This window comes from Gigantopelta aegis, chromosome 8 (assembly GCF_016097555.1).
Source record: "Gigantopelta aegis isolate Gae_Host chromosome 8, Gae_host_genome, whole genome shotgun sequence".
Lineage (NCBI taxonomy): Eukaryota > Metazoa > Mollusca > Gastropoda > Neomphalida > Peltospiridae > Gigantopelta > Gigantopelta aegis.
Genome location: NC_054706.1, coordinates 70,682,356 through 70,698,945, shown reverse-complemented (window position 1 = coordinate 70,698,945; position 16,590 = coordinate 70,682,356). Strand labels below are relative to the sequence as shown.

General features: G+C 34.3%; 1 protein-coding gene across 2 annotated transcripts in view; it reads left to right on the top strand.

Moving 5' to 3' along the window:
- Positions 1–16,590, top strand: part of LOC121378265 (ras-GEF domain-containing family member 1B-like) — a 150,794-nt gene that overhangs the window by 117,908 nt on the left and 16,296 nt on the right. For both annotated transcript variants that reach the window (XM_041506345.1, XM_041506346.1), the window contains one exon: positions 14,857–14,952. In XM_041506345.1, the coding sequence (XP_041362279.1) occupies positions 14,857–14,952 (96 nt within the window). The remainder of the gene's footprint in view (positions 1–14,856; positions 14,953–16,590) is intronic.

Genomic DNA, 16,590 nt, shown 5'->3' with positions numbered 1-16,590 from the left:
GCCTACACTTTATAATTATTATTTTTTTCTTTTCAAAAGTCATATAGTTTTCTCTCGCTGTTTGTCTCTCTCTTTCTTATCTTTTTTTTCTTTCTGTGTGTGTGTCTCTCTCTCCCTCTTTCTGTCTCTCTGTGTGTCTCTGTGTGTGTCTGTCTCTCTCTCTCTCTCTCTCTCTCTCTCTCTCTCTCTCTCTCTCTCTCTCTCTCTCTCTCTCTCTCTCTCTCTCTCTCTCTCTCTCCTCTCTCTCTCTCTCTCTCTCTCTCTCTCTCTCTCTCTCTCTCTCTCTCTCCCTATCTATCTTGCTTCTTCTTTTTGTTAGTTTTTAATATTTAAAAAAACCCCAACCAAATACCTATAGCAAAGATTATTTTCTTAAAGAAAAGAAAGGAATATTTATTTAGCACATATATTCAATGTTCTTGTTAAAAGGTGCACATAAAAGACAACTTTCTGTTAACTAAAAAATAGTAACTTGTGTGGCAGAAATATAATTTCTGGCACATTCTTAGACCTTCTTACAGTAAATATTATATTAGCAGACATTTATTATGACATAAAACATTTTTTATTAGTACTAAGCAACTAAAAAATAAATAGCAGCTAAAATGCATTCATGCTGTTGCATGGTGCACCAAGTAATACAAAAATAACTTTAAAGATGTTTAAACGTGATGATGAAAATGACTATATTAACCAAGATGATAGATCAGTGACCTCATATGTGGTCAACAGATACAATCATATTCCACCAGCCATATAGCATATATCAGGAACGTACCAATCACCAGCCAGCTATTGATTTTGCTCCTAGGGGTCTGATTTAACGTCCATACTGTCATGTTGTAGATAGTCGAACACAGCCTCTGAGATCTATAACTTTCGTCTCTACAAGATTAATCAGTTTAGGGGGAAGTTCTATCACTTGATGGCTCTGCAGTGATATAGGAATGTAGTAATACTTGCCCATTTAATCTTATTATAATTCCATCATCACAGGGAAAAAGAAGAAAACACCCAAGGGCCGACTAATTGTCTAGCAGCACTTCTACTACTTTCATGTTTAATCTTATTCTAATTTTTGTCCTCTCTCAAATATATAACAGTATACTGTCAAATATATACAGGTACATATATATGTGTTCCCCTCCCATCCCAGAATTGCCCCCTGGTGATTTTAGAGGTCAGATCCAGGATGGGCGTGCCTGAACCTATTTTTGGATATGGGCACATTAAAAGAATTCCCATTCCATGTATGTGTGTTCAGCAACCACTTAAGAAAACATCAGACTTTACTTTTAAGACAGGTGACTGCTTAATATAGGTCAGTTTATATTTTAAAATTATAATTACAATGTATTTAAATGTCATTATACACGAGCGTACTATTATTACATTATTATAAAGCAAATATAAAGCAAAATATCTGAAAAGTGGGGGGTACATGCCAGTGACTTATATGTATTAGATGGACAGTTTTTCGAAAGTTAAAAACCCACCTTTAAGCATGTGTATAAGCACTTTAGCAGTGTGTGGGATTAAAACTCAGTTGGTAGAATGCTCACCAAAGGTGCTTGGGTCCTAGGATCAAACCTCAGCAGACCCCTTGTTTTTTTCCAGTCCCAAATATATCAAAGACCATGGTATGTACTATCCTATCTGTAGGAAAATGCGTATAAAAGATCCCTGGTTATTAATGGGAAAATGTAACAGGTGTCCTCTAAAAACGTAAACTGTCAGAATGATTTTACCAAATGTTTGACATCCAACAGCCAATGATAATAAATCAGTGTGCTTTAGTGCAGTTGTTAAATAAAACAAACTTTAAGTTAACCACTCAACCTCTTATCAGACAGTGGTCCTTTAAAACTAGTGGCTACATGATACAGGTCAGTTTGTGAATAAGAAATTCTATTTACAATGCTTTCATATAAATATCATATAAATTATGTATTAGAAAAAAAAATCATGGATCTTAGCTTTTCATAATTTGCTGTCCTTGGCTGTGTGGTATGCTGTGTTAATTCTGAGTGGTTTGTCTGTCTTTGCACTGGTTTCTTGAGATAGATTCCCCCGGTTTCAACTGACAGCTGTTACCCTTGTGTTATGTTGTACCTGTAAACAAGATGAGGTGGTCGGAAGGTAGTGGGATGGGTCACCCGCCAGGTATTTGATGGCAGGCCAATGTTTGTTGTTGACAACAGCACAGACAATAGGCATCTGACCTGGTAAGGAGCCTGGTGGCACTTGTAACTATTTCAGACTATTTCTTATCTCAACTGGATGAATGTTTATGTGCTGTGAGTTCTGTTGAAAAGTTTATCGGTGTTTGTGAATACATTGGGATCACTTGCAGATCTTAAAGGATATTCAGTTCAGTTGGGACACGGTACGTGAGGTTTTTTTTTAATATGCTTTCAGAGAATATTTTGTTTTTTAAATTTTGATCAGTTGGTGATCAGTTAAAAATTGAGGAGCAAACATTTTAGAATTGTGTAGTGATTTCTGAAATTTGTGTAGTGAATTGTGGCATGATATTGAACAAAATGTTCCCTAGCTTAAAAAGGGCTGGGTTTTTATTTTTTTTATTTTTTTTATATATACATGCTTTAAGAATGCTTTTAGTTTTCACATTTAAAATTTTAATTTTATATAATAGTGCTGAATAACTATATGCATATTACCAGCAATTTTGAAAGGAAAAATACTTTATAATATCTCATCACTTTTAAATAAAGTGAAAACTCCACTGTTTTGTAACAGAACTAAATTCTTTTGTGTGTGTGATTTTATCCTATTCATATTCTCACCTTTGTTTGACACCCAATAGCCAATATGTATTTTTGTACTGGGAAGTTGATAAACATTCATTCATTCATTCTTTTGTGTGTATTTTCCCCACACACAATATAGGTTTTGATATATATAAGTAAAAGACTGATCAAAGACAGCAGTTGACATGTAAATAATCCTCTGTGCTATTTAAAAGCATTTTTTTCATCAATTGTCATGTGTGTGTCGCCTAAAATAGCAATATGTATTCAGTAATTACAAATGTAATTATAAAAGTAATTAACATCTTAAGAAATTTTTCATAATTAAAAAAACCCAAATGTTAATCTGAAATAAACAAGGATTGTACAAATTTGCTTTAAAAAAAAAAAATTCAACTTATACTTTGCATTTTTACAGTAAATCATAAATTAACTCACACTGTTAATAGCTTACAGTAATGATCTGGAACTGTTACTGTTTACCAGTAATGTAATTTTTAAATGAGCTAAAACTTTGAAATGTTTACAGTAAAACCTGAAACATTAAACTGGCAATGGTTTCCAGGCTGTAATTCTGTACCTTGTCAAAGCCTGTGCATTGCATCATGGTTAAAAACGCATTTAGCATCTGTGTTTGTTGAGATATGTGCACAATTTGTTCCTGTTAGCCGAGACAGCTGAAGAAAGCTGCTGCTGTCTAATTATGATGGGTGGTTTTTTTCACAGAAGTCCGATTGCCTGTCATACACATCTGCTGTTTAGACTTATCATCCCTATCTTTAGAGAGTTAAATATTGTCAAAACAGTAACGTAACGGTCTATCACAAATCTCTACATCTCATCTTCAAACTTGTAATCATGCACCTCTTTGGCTTTTATTTAACATTTTAAAAATGTTGCTTATATAACTTTCCCAATGTTACAGTAAAATGGTATAATGTTTAGGGTCATACCTGCCCTGACTTATTTTAAGCTATGTACATCCCAGATAATCAGTAATATCATATATCTTTATAGAGGTTTTTTGTGCTAAAACCTATTGTTTCAGTTATCAGAAACACAATATATAAGAAATGTAATTATCAGTAATATCATATATCTTTATGGAGGTTTTTTGTGCAAAAACCTATTGTTTCAGTAATTAGAAATACAATATATTTTGCTAAGAAAGGCAATTATTTGAGTGTTGAAATTAATACATTTAGTTTGCACTCTCTAATGAACCATTAGTACTTAAACAACATAGGTGTGTATATATATATATATATTAAAGCAAGCTTAAAACATACCTGACAACTGAAAAAGAAAATTTGCTAACTATTGTTTAGCTTATTGTATAAACTACACAGGAAATTCTTTTCTTTCCTTTTTGTAATTGAACAAGACGTTCAATTCATTAATATGCGGGTTATATGACACAGAAATTAAACTGCGAGTCTTTGATAAAACACACATTACTATGCCGGTTACAAGACCTATAAATCTAAGCGAGGAACACTTTCCAAAGACTACCCGCAATGAGCCACCCACGTTAGGCTGACTTGTTTTTCAAGTCTCATCATGCGCTGGGGATCACCGAACCAAGGAGGAAATACATTAGCTTGTTTGTTTAGAGTTAGTTCCTCTAGTACTTACGTACAAGTTGTGGTTTCCAATCACACCAAGTGTTTTCTGCTTGTTTGTTAATTCCTTCAAGTGGATTCGAAGTGTTCCGTCATAATAAACTAGTTACATGAAATGCTAGAGCCTAGTTCTTGTAACACGGTATTTATTCATTGTGGTGTGTGGCCTTGATGGAAAGAGCTGTTCTTTCATATCCTGGTATGTATGTTTTCGTGTTCTTCTATACGGGGATAGAGTTTGAGTGTGTGTTCGTGCATGCGTACATGTGTGTGTGTGTGTGTGTGTGTGTGTGTATGTGTGTAAAACCCTCAAAAATTAAGTAAAATGATTTATCTTTATTTGTATTTTAAAAGTTTCTGCACACCTTCCTCCGTTTCATTATTTCTCTCAAAATATTGCATGTATATTTTGTATTGCTGGATGTAAAAAAAAAAATCATGTTTCAATTTTCTTTTTTCTCTTCTTTATTGTAAATATATTTCCACAAACCTTTGCACAGCAGTTATCATCTTGCTGTGGTAATTAACGGAGCTAGAGGACCAACTGATTGGTGTACCAAAACACATGGCATGTGCTCTGTCTTGTATTTTAAAAGTTCCTAAACTTGAAGAATGTGGGTGTGGGTAATTTTTGGCATGCTTCCATCAGAGAACTGTTGAAGCATGCCTGTCGTGGGCACATCATCTGACTTTGCCAGAGAGTGCTGTCCATGACAGGGTTCAAAGAATCATTGCTGTTACTTTAAATAATTAGGCAGTGTGACATGTAAGTAGCTGTGAGTTTTAGTTTTGTGTTTATATCTCATTAAGGTCCAAACGTGTTATCTGGGCTGTCTGTGGAGGACACAGCTTAGAGATTAGTGACAAAGAAGATGGTTTTATATTAACAGCCTTACCTTGCCACTGAGCTGCACTCATATAGGCTCGAGCTGGTAATGGGATTTGAACCCACAATCTACTATCATTTCACCAAATGGCTCAACCATGGTAATGTGGTGGATAAGCCATTGCACTTAAGGCTAGTATATACTGGATTTGCATCTTGGTATATAGAGCCCATATAGCTGAGGTGTGTACCCAGGACAGCATGCTCGAAATTAATGGATATAAGAATGAAAATAAAGAGAAATAAAATGTTAAAACTGCCATCTACCAGCATTTATCACTGGTATTCTCATGCCGTCAGTTTTTAAAATTCTAAACCATGCACCAATGTAGAACTTTACCTTATGCTTTACAGACAATGACCAATAATTAACAATGTAATTTTTAAAATTTCTTTAGTGTTTATAACTTGTTAATTAAAATTATGACATACATGTATATTCATTATTAATGACTAACTTTTAAGCACACAAATAAATGTTAATTAGAATAATTTCATAGGTTATTGATTTTATTATATAATTATTTATTTTATCAAATTACATGTATAAATATTTAAACAGTTGATGAGAAAAAGAACCACAATATTGCTTTGAAAGAAATAATTCACAATTGTTTTGTTTTCAAATTTTTATTACTGAAATATGCAGGAAAAAATCAAATGTTATCTTACAGAATGCTTCCTCAATTAACCATATTATATACTACTCAAGCTTATGTTTTGATTGGTTGATAATCACTTCAGTTTTTGACACTGCAGCTTGTCATCAGTTAATAACACTAAGAATTAGTACATTAGTTACGGTATGTAACGTGTGGGAGTTTAAACCAATTATCGCTTTAACAAAATAACTATTTTAATTTCCTGTATCATTGTGTCAAGTGCTAAATAATTCAGCACTTTTTAAAATCACTTGGTACTCCAAAACAAACAAGTCTTCCTCTTTTACTTCCATGTTTGATTGAGAGAGAGAGAGAGAGAGAGAGACAGACAGAGACAGAGAGACAGACACAGAGAGACAGACACAGACAGACGCACACACACACACACAGAAGCACAACTACATTTGTAAAACAAAATGGGAGGAAAAAATTGGGAGAATTAATTTTATTATATAAATTATTTTGTGCATTCTATAAGACATCAATGGGGGCTTTGAAGTGAACAACTCAAATTCATTGAGAGTTAGATTGGAAGTTAGAATTTCTTCATAATTCTGAAAAGGAAATCTTGAGTAGATCATGAAAACTATATTTTAACATTTTCATTTGAAAATATATTTGAACTCAATCAATGTTTGCCCATTAGAAACTCATATTAATCCAAAATCCTTTCTAAAAGTTTGTATTGTTCTGTTTATGGAAATGTGAAATACTTTTGCTGTCTATGTGACAGTTACTGTAAATGACAAAATTACTGTATGCTATATACTTAACAGTATAATAAAACAAACTAAACATTCCTTTCATTTGTTTAAAACTTAATTTGAACTTCTGTCCATTTTCACCCTCTAGCAATTAAAACCTATTCCCCATCCTTTCCAAAAGTTTTGGAAATACCCCTGATGTGTCACTTGTATCTAGAAGTGAAAACAAAATGGTATCCTCTGTTTGACAAACAATTTAAATTATATTCCTTCCCTTTTCCCCAAATTCTGGATTTACCCAGAATTGAATATGAAAGTGAAATCAAACTCTTCCCGGTGATATAACAACTTCAGATGAAGATGATGAATCGGAATTTTGTAACTGTTGCTCACACTTCCTAGCACCGGATAGACATGTGACAGATAAGTGCTGCAGTTTTGTCAATGATCCCAGCCCAAGCTGTAAGTGGAGGCCCAGGAAGACCACGGGCTGAGGTCATACTGTATATAGACAGCAGCCCACAGCTTGTGTGGCAGTTACAGGTTTGAATTTGTCCCTGTGTGTACTGCATGCAGTGAGCTGCACTCTCTCTCTCTCTCTTGCTGGCTGGCTGGCTTGTCTGTACACGACTGGATTCAAAATGTGGCTACCATCCAAATACAGATACCACCATGTGGAGGTAGGAAGAGTTTTTATGTTAAGATTTGGAAAATGTACATTTAAATAAGTTTAATTAAAATTTTAAATTAATAAGCCAAAAAATAAAGGAAAGAGTTTGACACACTGCTGAGCCAATTGATGATGTTGGGTAAATGATCTTACTGCTGAGCCAATTGATGATGTTGGGTAAATGATCTTACTGGTGAGCCAATTGATGATTATAGGTAAATGATCTTACTGGTGAGCCAATTGATGATTATAGGTAAATGATCTTACTGGTGAGCCAATTGATGATTATAGGTAAATGATCTTACTGCTGAGCCAATTGATGATGTTGGGTAAATGATCTTACTGGTGAGCCAATTGATGATGTTGGGTAAATGATCTTACTGGTGAGCCAATTGATGATTATAGGTAAATGATCTTACTGCTGAGCCAATTGATGATGTTGGGTAAATGATCTTACTGGTGAGCCAATTGATGATTATAGGTAAATGATCTTACTGGTGAGCCAATTGATGATTATAGGTAAATGATCTTACTGGTGAGCCAATTGATGATTATAGGTAAATGATCTTACTGGTGAGTCAATTGATGATTATAGGTAAATGATCTTACTGGTGAGCCAATTGATGATTATAGGTAAATGATCTTACTGGTGAGCCAATTGATGATTATAGGTAAATGATCTTACTGGTGAGTCAATTGATGATTATAGGTAAATGATCTTACTGCTGAGCCAATTGATGATGTTGGGTAAATGATCTTACTGGTGAGCCAATTGATGATTATAGGTAAATGATCTTACTGGTGAGTCAATTGATGATTATAGGTAAATGATCTTACTGGTGAGTCAATTGATGATTATAGGTAAATGATCTTACTGGTGAGCCAATTGATGATTATAGGTAAATGATCTTACTGGTGAGCCAATTGATGATTATAGGTAAATGATCTTACTGGTGAGCCAATTGATGATGTTGGGTAAATGATCTTACTGGTGAGCCAATTGATGATTATAGGTAAATGATCTTACTGGTGAGTCAATTGATGATTATAGGTAAATGATCTTACTGGTGAGCCAATTGATGATTATAGGTAAATGATCTTACTGGTGAGCCAATTGATGATTATAGGTAAATGATCTTACTGGTGAGCCAATTGATGATGTTGGGTAAATGATCTTACTGGTGAGCCAATTGATGATGTTGGGTAAATGATCTTACTGGTGAGCCAATTGATGATTATAGGTAAATGATCTTACTGGTGAGCCAATTGATGATTATAGGTAAATGATCTTACTGGTGAGCCAATTGATGATGTTGGGTAAATGATCTTACTGGTGAGCCAATTGATGATTATAGGTAAATGATCTTACTGGTGAGCCAATTGATGATGTTGGGTAAATGATCTTACTGGTGAGCCAATTGATGATGTTGGGTAAATGATCTTACTGGTGAGCCAATTGATGATGTTGGGTTAATTATCTTACTGCTGAGCCAATTGATGATGTTGGGTAAATGATCTTACTGGTGAGCCAATTGATGATGTTGGGTTAATTATCTTACTGGTGAGTCAATTGATGATGTTGGGTAAATGATCTTACTGGTGAGCCAATTGATGATGTTGGGTAAATGATCTTACTGGTGAGCCAATTGATGATGTTGGGTTAATTATCTTACTGCTGAGCCAATTGATGATGTTGGGTAAATGATCTTACTGGTGAGCCAATTGATGATGTTGGGTTAATTATCTTACTGGTGAGTCAATTGATGATGTTGGGTTAATGACCTACATGTAACTGCGGAACTAACTGATGTTGTTGGTAAATGCCCTAATTTCTAAGCTAATAGATAATGCCATGTAACTGAAATTGTCCACCTGAGCTACAAAGAGCTAGAATGGTCCACAGAACAAACAGAACCACGTTTACAGGTAGGGCTGGTGTTTACAACCTGGGTCTGGAAACCATTATCTTCAGACTGTTTCTTCCTGAATGGATTTATTAGATTACAGCCGAGATAAGAGATTTCCAATTTAATGGCTCTCTGTGATATTTATATTCATGAGCAGGTTCTACCTGTTTACATCATTCTGCGACTGGTCTCAGTTTAGTGTGCAAGAATCATAAACATATTGTTTTTGTGCCACCTTTCATCTGGTTCGTATTATTCTCAAATAGCTGATATCAGCATCTGAATGTTTCTTTCTGTGAATTTGACATATGATTTTGTTTATAAACTGAAATCAATAATTACATCAATAACTTTTATTGATTTCCTGCTTGCAAAGCTTAGATTGTTGTCTAGGCCTGGAAGGTTGTTTATAATATACCTGTATCTACACACAATGAGGGCTTTTCCAGAACCAATAACATGAGGAGAGACATTTTAATTTGTTTTAATATACCCAAAAGTTTAATTTTATTTATACAACGTTGCCATGAAAAACTTAGAGGGAAGTGATTAATTGCTCCCTTAACTTGGATTATGGGAAGCCATTTATAATATTAGAATATGGATACCACATAAATTCACTTGCTAAGGAGAGCTAAAAATCACTTTCCTTGAACTAGTCTCATGAGAGTGATGGGGAGTGAGTGTGATAATATTAGAATATGGATACCACATAAATTCACTTGCTAAGGAGAGCTAAAAATCACTTTCCTTGAACTAGTCTCATGAGAGTGATGGGGAGTGAGTGTGATAATATTAGAATATGGATACCACATAAATTCACTTGCTAAGGAGAGCTAAAAATCACTTTCCTTGAACTAGTCTCATGAGAGTGATGGGGAGTGAGTGATAATATTAGAATATGGATACCACATAAATTCACTTGCTAAGGAGAGCTAAAAATCACTTTCCTTGAACTAGTCTCATGAGAGTGATGGGGAGTGAGTGTGATAATATTAGAATATGGATACCACATAAATTCACTTGCTAAGGAGAGCTAAAAATCACTTTCCTTGAACTAGTCTCATGAGAGTGATGGGGAGTGAGTGTGATAATATTAGAATATGGATACCACATAAATTCACTTGCTAAGGAGATAAAAATCACTTTCCTTGAATTGATGGGGAGTGAGTGATAATATTAGAATATGGATACCACATAAATTCACTTGCTAAGGAGAGCTAAAAATCACTTTCCTTGAACTAGTCTCATGAGAGTGATGGGGAGTGAGTGTGATAATATTAGAATATGGATACCACATAAATTCACTTGCTAAGGAGAGCTAAAAATCACTTTCCTTGAACTAGTCTCATGAGAGTGATGGGGAGTGAGTGTGATAATATTAGAATATGATACCACATAAATTCACTTGCTAAGAGAGCTAAAAATCACTTTCCTTGAACTAGTCTCATGAGAGTGATGGGGAGTGAGTGATAATATTAGAATATGGATACCACATAAATTCACTTGCTAAGGAGAGCTAAAAATCACTTTCCTTGAACTAGTCTCATGAGAGTGATGGGGAGTGAGTGTGATAATATTAGAATATGGATACCACATAAATTCACTTGCTAAGGAGAGCTAAAAATCACTTTCCTTGAACTAGTCTCATGAGAGTGATGGGGAGTGAGTGTGATAATATTAGAATATGGATACCACATAAATTCACTTGCTAAGGAGAGCTAAAAATCACTTTCCTTGAACTAGTCTCATGAGAGTGATGGGGAGTGAGTGTGATAACTCCCCTTAAATGATGACATCTGTTTGTACTGAGTATGCATAGGGAGAAAGATGTGATTGACTTCGAATACATGGAATTGTCATTACAGTGTCTCCCTCCCCTTGTGATCAAATTTGGAACTTCCCTTATTAATTTTGTTCATCAGAACCATCACTATATCTTCTTGAGACAAATGGTATGGGTCATAACATTGCATAATTTAATAATTGGGCATAGAACTCAATTAAGCAAGCCTGGGATTGATGTTTTTTTTACAGTCGGCTACATGTATAGTCAACTCTCCCAATAAACAATGAAACCTTGGGTCTGCAGACACAAGAGAAGTTGTAAGCCGGCAGCAAATAGTCCAGCAAATAGTCGGCTTAACAGAATGTCAGATGCAACATGTGTTCTGTTACATGTTTATGATTGTTGTGATTTACTTCTTTATTATAATTATTATCATGCTTTGCTTGATTTATGGTTGTTCCAAAATGCACAAGTGAAAAAACAATCGTTTGAGGTGTTGACAAAGTGTTAATTGCTCACACATAGACACAAAACAAAAATAGCTAAGAAAACTGTCACTGTATCAATTCTAAAGAAAATCATTAAGCTTGAGTTGTTTCAGAAATTATTGGATGAGGTGGGCTGTTTTAAATACTGTACCACAAACAGATTATTATTAATTTAGCAAGCATAAACAAATTGTTTTGGTGTCTCCAATAACCCACTCCCCCACATTAACATTTCCTAAAGTTGGATATTGTTAACAGTATTGAAATACTGTAGGGTAAGGATATGGATTGATGGGATCACCTCCCAAATCTTGTGAAATTCAGGACATTTCAGCTCTCCAAATTGTGTAAATTTGTTGGGATTTTGGTAGACAAGGTACCATCTCTCCAGTGATGATAAACCCAGTGACTGGAGGATTTAAATGGGACCAAAATCAATGATGTAAACAATTTTGGAAGCTTTGTCTTTGAAGAAGAGTTTTCAGAATACAAACTATGTTTATTCAATCTTAAACATAGAAACAAAAACAAAAACATTAAAACATGTGGATTAACTACATGTACGGTATGTAAAGCTTGGTTAAAAATAGAAGAAGAAGAAGAAGAAGAAGAAAGATGAAGGAGAAGAAGAAGGAGAAGAAGAAGAAGATCGAAGAAGAAGAAACAAAAAGAAAAAAGAAGAAAAACATTAATAATTAAGAGCCCTTGTTACATTTTCTTTCAAAGTCCAGTCTTAATACTATTTCATTGTGTGTTGTCACCGTATGCTATTTTCTCACAAGGTTCTCTGTTGAATACTTAATATACTTAATCACTGTTTCATCTTGCACCAAGAAACTCTGGTTCTGCATTCTGGTCAGTGCAGGACACTATCTGATGTATGAATCTTACCTTCAGATTAACATCTAGTTCTGCATGGGTCACAGATTTTTATGCACTTACACTTAGTGCATTTTACTGGAATTGACAGCATTTGGTTTAGAATGGTATTTTAATGTTTAAATGAATTACTGTAATAAAAAATTTCCAAAAGGATATGCGAGTATGGGTAATTTGTGGCATGCTTCCATCAGAGAACTGTTCAAGCACACCTGCCATGGACACAGCTTCTGAGTTTGCCAGAGAGTTTGTTCCTGGATATATATGAAAGGATATACATGTATATGACATGCCCAATATGACAAATCGTACTAGAATTCTTAAAAGGGACAAACGTGCTATTGACACTGCAATACAAGTGCACATTGCAAGTGCTTGCATCTAAGGAATGCTTAGATCTGTAAAGGCTACATTACTGCACTATACTCAACAGAATTAATTAAAGGACAGTGAACATTTTGGTAATTCTTTTATAGTCTTGTTTTTTTTTAGCAAGTTTTGATTACTGATGACTTCTAAGTATTGTTTCAGTAAAATGTGACCCATAATACATGCAAAAATCTTGCACACAGTTGCTTTTTTGTGCATTAATAAAAACTACCATTTTGGATATTTGGACAGAATTTGTTACATGTTGGTCCCTAACGTTACTTGTCATTTTGTTCACACAAAATTATTGTTTAAATCATTAAGTTTCAATACATGCCACAACATCAAAATCTTACAACATAAAATCTATATTTTCTTTAAAGAAAAATGCTGAAAATATCTCTTGGTTGTTAATTTCTTTTGATGAGTATATAATGCTTACTGACCAGAAAGTTGATGCTGCCAAAAGCTGTGTAAACAAACTAATTCCTACAACACTAAAATGTAATTTTCTCTTAATTGACAGGTCAAGCTCAACTCCTAATTGCACTCTTCATTAATTAGCCTCCGCTAATCACAAAACCAACCAGACAAATTTGTAATTTGCTGATTGGCACTTACCCACTGTAGAATTAACAAAGTAACTAAAGAAAACAATTTAGTTTTTTTATTTAGTGCTTAACATTTGTCTTGGAAACATCTTGGCCTGAAATCGGAGATTTCAAGTCATTTTAAGTTTTGAAAGCTAAATTTATTTGTTTACGAAATCTTTGGACTTTGATGATGTTTTGGGTATGTAAACCATTTATTTTACATTCCTTTATGTAATTAACATTTAAGCTATTTAAAGCCATTTACTGAATTGTGATTCTGGAAACAAAATAATGATTTGAGCTTTTGTATATCTATTTAATTTACCTTGTGGTCATGTCATGCATTTATTGATATATCTTCTGGATTCTCTGTTACACAGCTTTATAAGCTGACTGTAACATGTATTAAACTTTGAATCGAAAAGACTTATTTGTTTTAAATAAGTAAATATATTTTTCATTCACACATATTTGTGATGAGTAACCTTGTACCCACTTGTCCGAGTACCAGTCAATATTAATGAGTTAGCCACTTACGATTTCGGTCTACAATTGATTAGTCAGTGAATGGACACAGTTTCCTTTACAAACACCAGCAGTGACCAAATCAATGTTGTGTGTTTGATATGTGATAACAATGGTTATACACGCATGTCAGTGTACAACTTGTCCTGTTGTCTGAGGTTGTTGTAACAGTTTGCCTCAAGAGTCATGCCGTCATCAAGTTGACATACACTATTTGCATGGTCAGAAAGAAAGTCAATGTATGGATACAGAACCATACACACTGGTCTGAAGCCAGGTGTTTTATTTCTCTCATTATCTTCAGTACAACAAGTTAATGTTAATACTTCTATTATCAGGTATAGTCAGGTGTTATTTTCACAAGTAGGAGACTATACACAAATATTTAGGTTTTTTTTGTTTAACTGACAGTTTTTGCTCTTTTTTTTCCACATTTTAATTTTATTTCACATAACATTGTTTAGATTGTCCATCCCTTCTGTTGGGTCATCTATCTTTCTAAAAATTAATGTCGAAAAAAAAATTAATGTCAAAAGAAACATGTAATAAATGAATTTTGTAAAGTGATAGTCTGTTATAATTGTATATATAGTGAAAAGTCTGTATTGAAACAGAGGCATGTTCAGGATAACTGAATGCTCATGGTTGCTCTCTAGACGGCATTTTGTGCATTTGTAGCATTAAATGAATATAATTGGATGGAATATAATGAAAACCAGTACAAATGTTCGTGAACACTTAACCTCTAGAGCAAGACACAGATTAAAAATGTTTGAATATTTTTATAAATCTGGATTTCAGAGCTACTTCAAAATTGTTCCCCTTAAAATTGTTTTGTTTTTATTCTTTGATGAAGAGTTCATAATTAATAACCTCTTACATTTCAAGACCTTGCAAAGATCTCCTGTTTTTAATTATTATTATTTTATTTTGTCTATCATTTTCATCTTTGTGTATTTGTTTATAAATAAGTTTTTTTTGTTTTTTTCAGCAAAGTGTTGGTCCTCAGCTGACGAGTCTTGCTCAGATGTTTGTCATGGCAGAAACTGGCTACAATGGCCACATCCGCTATATTGATGAGACCGATGTAAGTACATTTTGGATATACTGTAGATCTCCTACTATGGCTATTTCTCGCTCCAGCCAGTGCACCACAACTGGTATAACAAAGGCCGTGGTATGTGCTATCCTGTCTATGGGATGGTGCATATAAAAGATCAGTTGCTGCTAATTGAAAAGAGTAGCCCATGAAGTGGCGACAGCAGGTTTCCTCTCTCTATATATCTGTGTGGTCCTTAACCATATGTCCGATGCCATATAACCGTAAATAAAATGTGTTGAGTGCATTGTTAAATAAAACATTTCCTTCCTTCCTACTATGGCTGTCTGGTGGAATCCTGAAAAAAAAGACAGAAAACAAATTCAATGCATGTACTATAGCAACCCTAACTCGATTTTGGCTGAAAGTAAATTTGTCTTCATTTGCATGATTTCAATGAAAACTTAAGTCTGATTTAAATAACAAAATCTGTTCCCTTCAACTGAACTATACTCAACAGGTCTAGACTTGGCATATGTCTTTAGTAATTGATGAAGAATCCACTTGGTAGTTTTGAGTAAATCTACTACAGACTCTAAACTTACAGGTAGTTTGTAAATAATTGAGATGAGATGTTTACGTGGGCGGGTTTGGTCTTTATTCAACACAAGTAACCAACTGTTCTGATGTGTTTTCCATTCACAATGTTTGTTTATGTCACTCAGTCAGTCCAGTCTTTAATGGGTTTGCTACTTCTGAGAAATGTAACAGGTGAAAAACTGTGGTGGAGGGGGAATAAAATTAGAAATACATTAACGTGATTTTATCTTTTACACTAAAGTTACTCTGTTTTTAATGGCTTCTGCTAAAGAGTGATGCAGTTGCCACAAAGTGTCTCACTATATTCAGCAAACTGTAGCTAAATTGATAGACCTACAAGACACCTGTTTGTGTTTTAAACATCAAGGTTACTGAGGAAGTGGTTCTAATATACTCAACAAAATTAGTTAAGGAAGGAAATGTTTTATTTAACGACGCACTCAACACATTTTATTTACAATTATATGGTGTCAGACATGGTTAAGGACCACACATATATAGAGAGAGGAAACTCGCTGTCGCCACTTCATGGGCTACTCTTTTCAGTTAGCAACAAGGGATCTTTTATATGCACCATCTCACAGACAGGGTAGTACATACCACAGCCTTTGATATACCAGCCGTGGTGCACTGGCTGGAACGAGAAATAACCCAATGGGGCCACCCACGTGGATCAATCCTAAACCGACCGCACATCAAGCGAGTGCGTTACCACTGGGCTACGTCCAGCCCCAGATTAGTTAATTTTAAGGGTCTGTAAACTTTTGGTAATTCTTAGCTTGTGTTATATTAGTTTAGCAAGTTTTGATCTGAAATGACATCTAAACACTGTTTCAGTAAAATTTCACCCATGAAACTCTTACACACAGGGTTTTTGTGCATTATGAGACTACCAAAATATGCATTCAGTTAGAATTAGTTACGCATTGGTTTGTAGTCATGGTCATAATTTTGTTGTTTGAATTGTTAAGTTTAAGATCAAGCCATTACATTGACATCTACAAAAGAAAAATCTGGTGTTTTTTTCACCATATTTAAAGAAAAATGCCAAAAATATCTATTGGTCTTTATTAGTTTAATTAATTT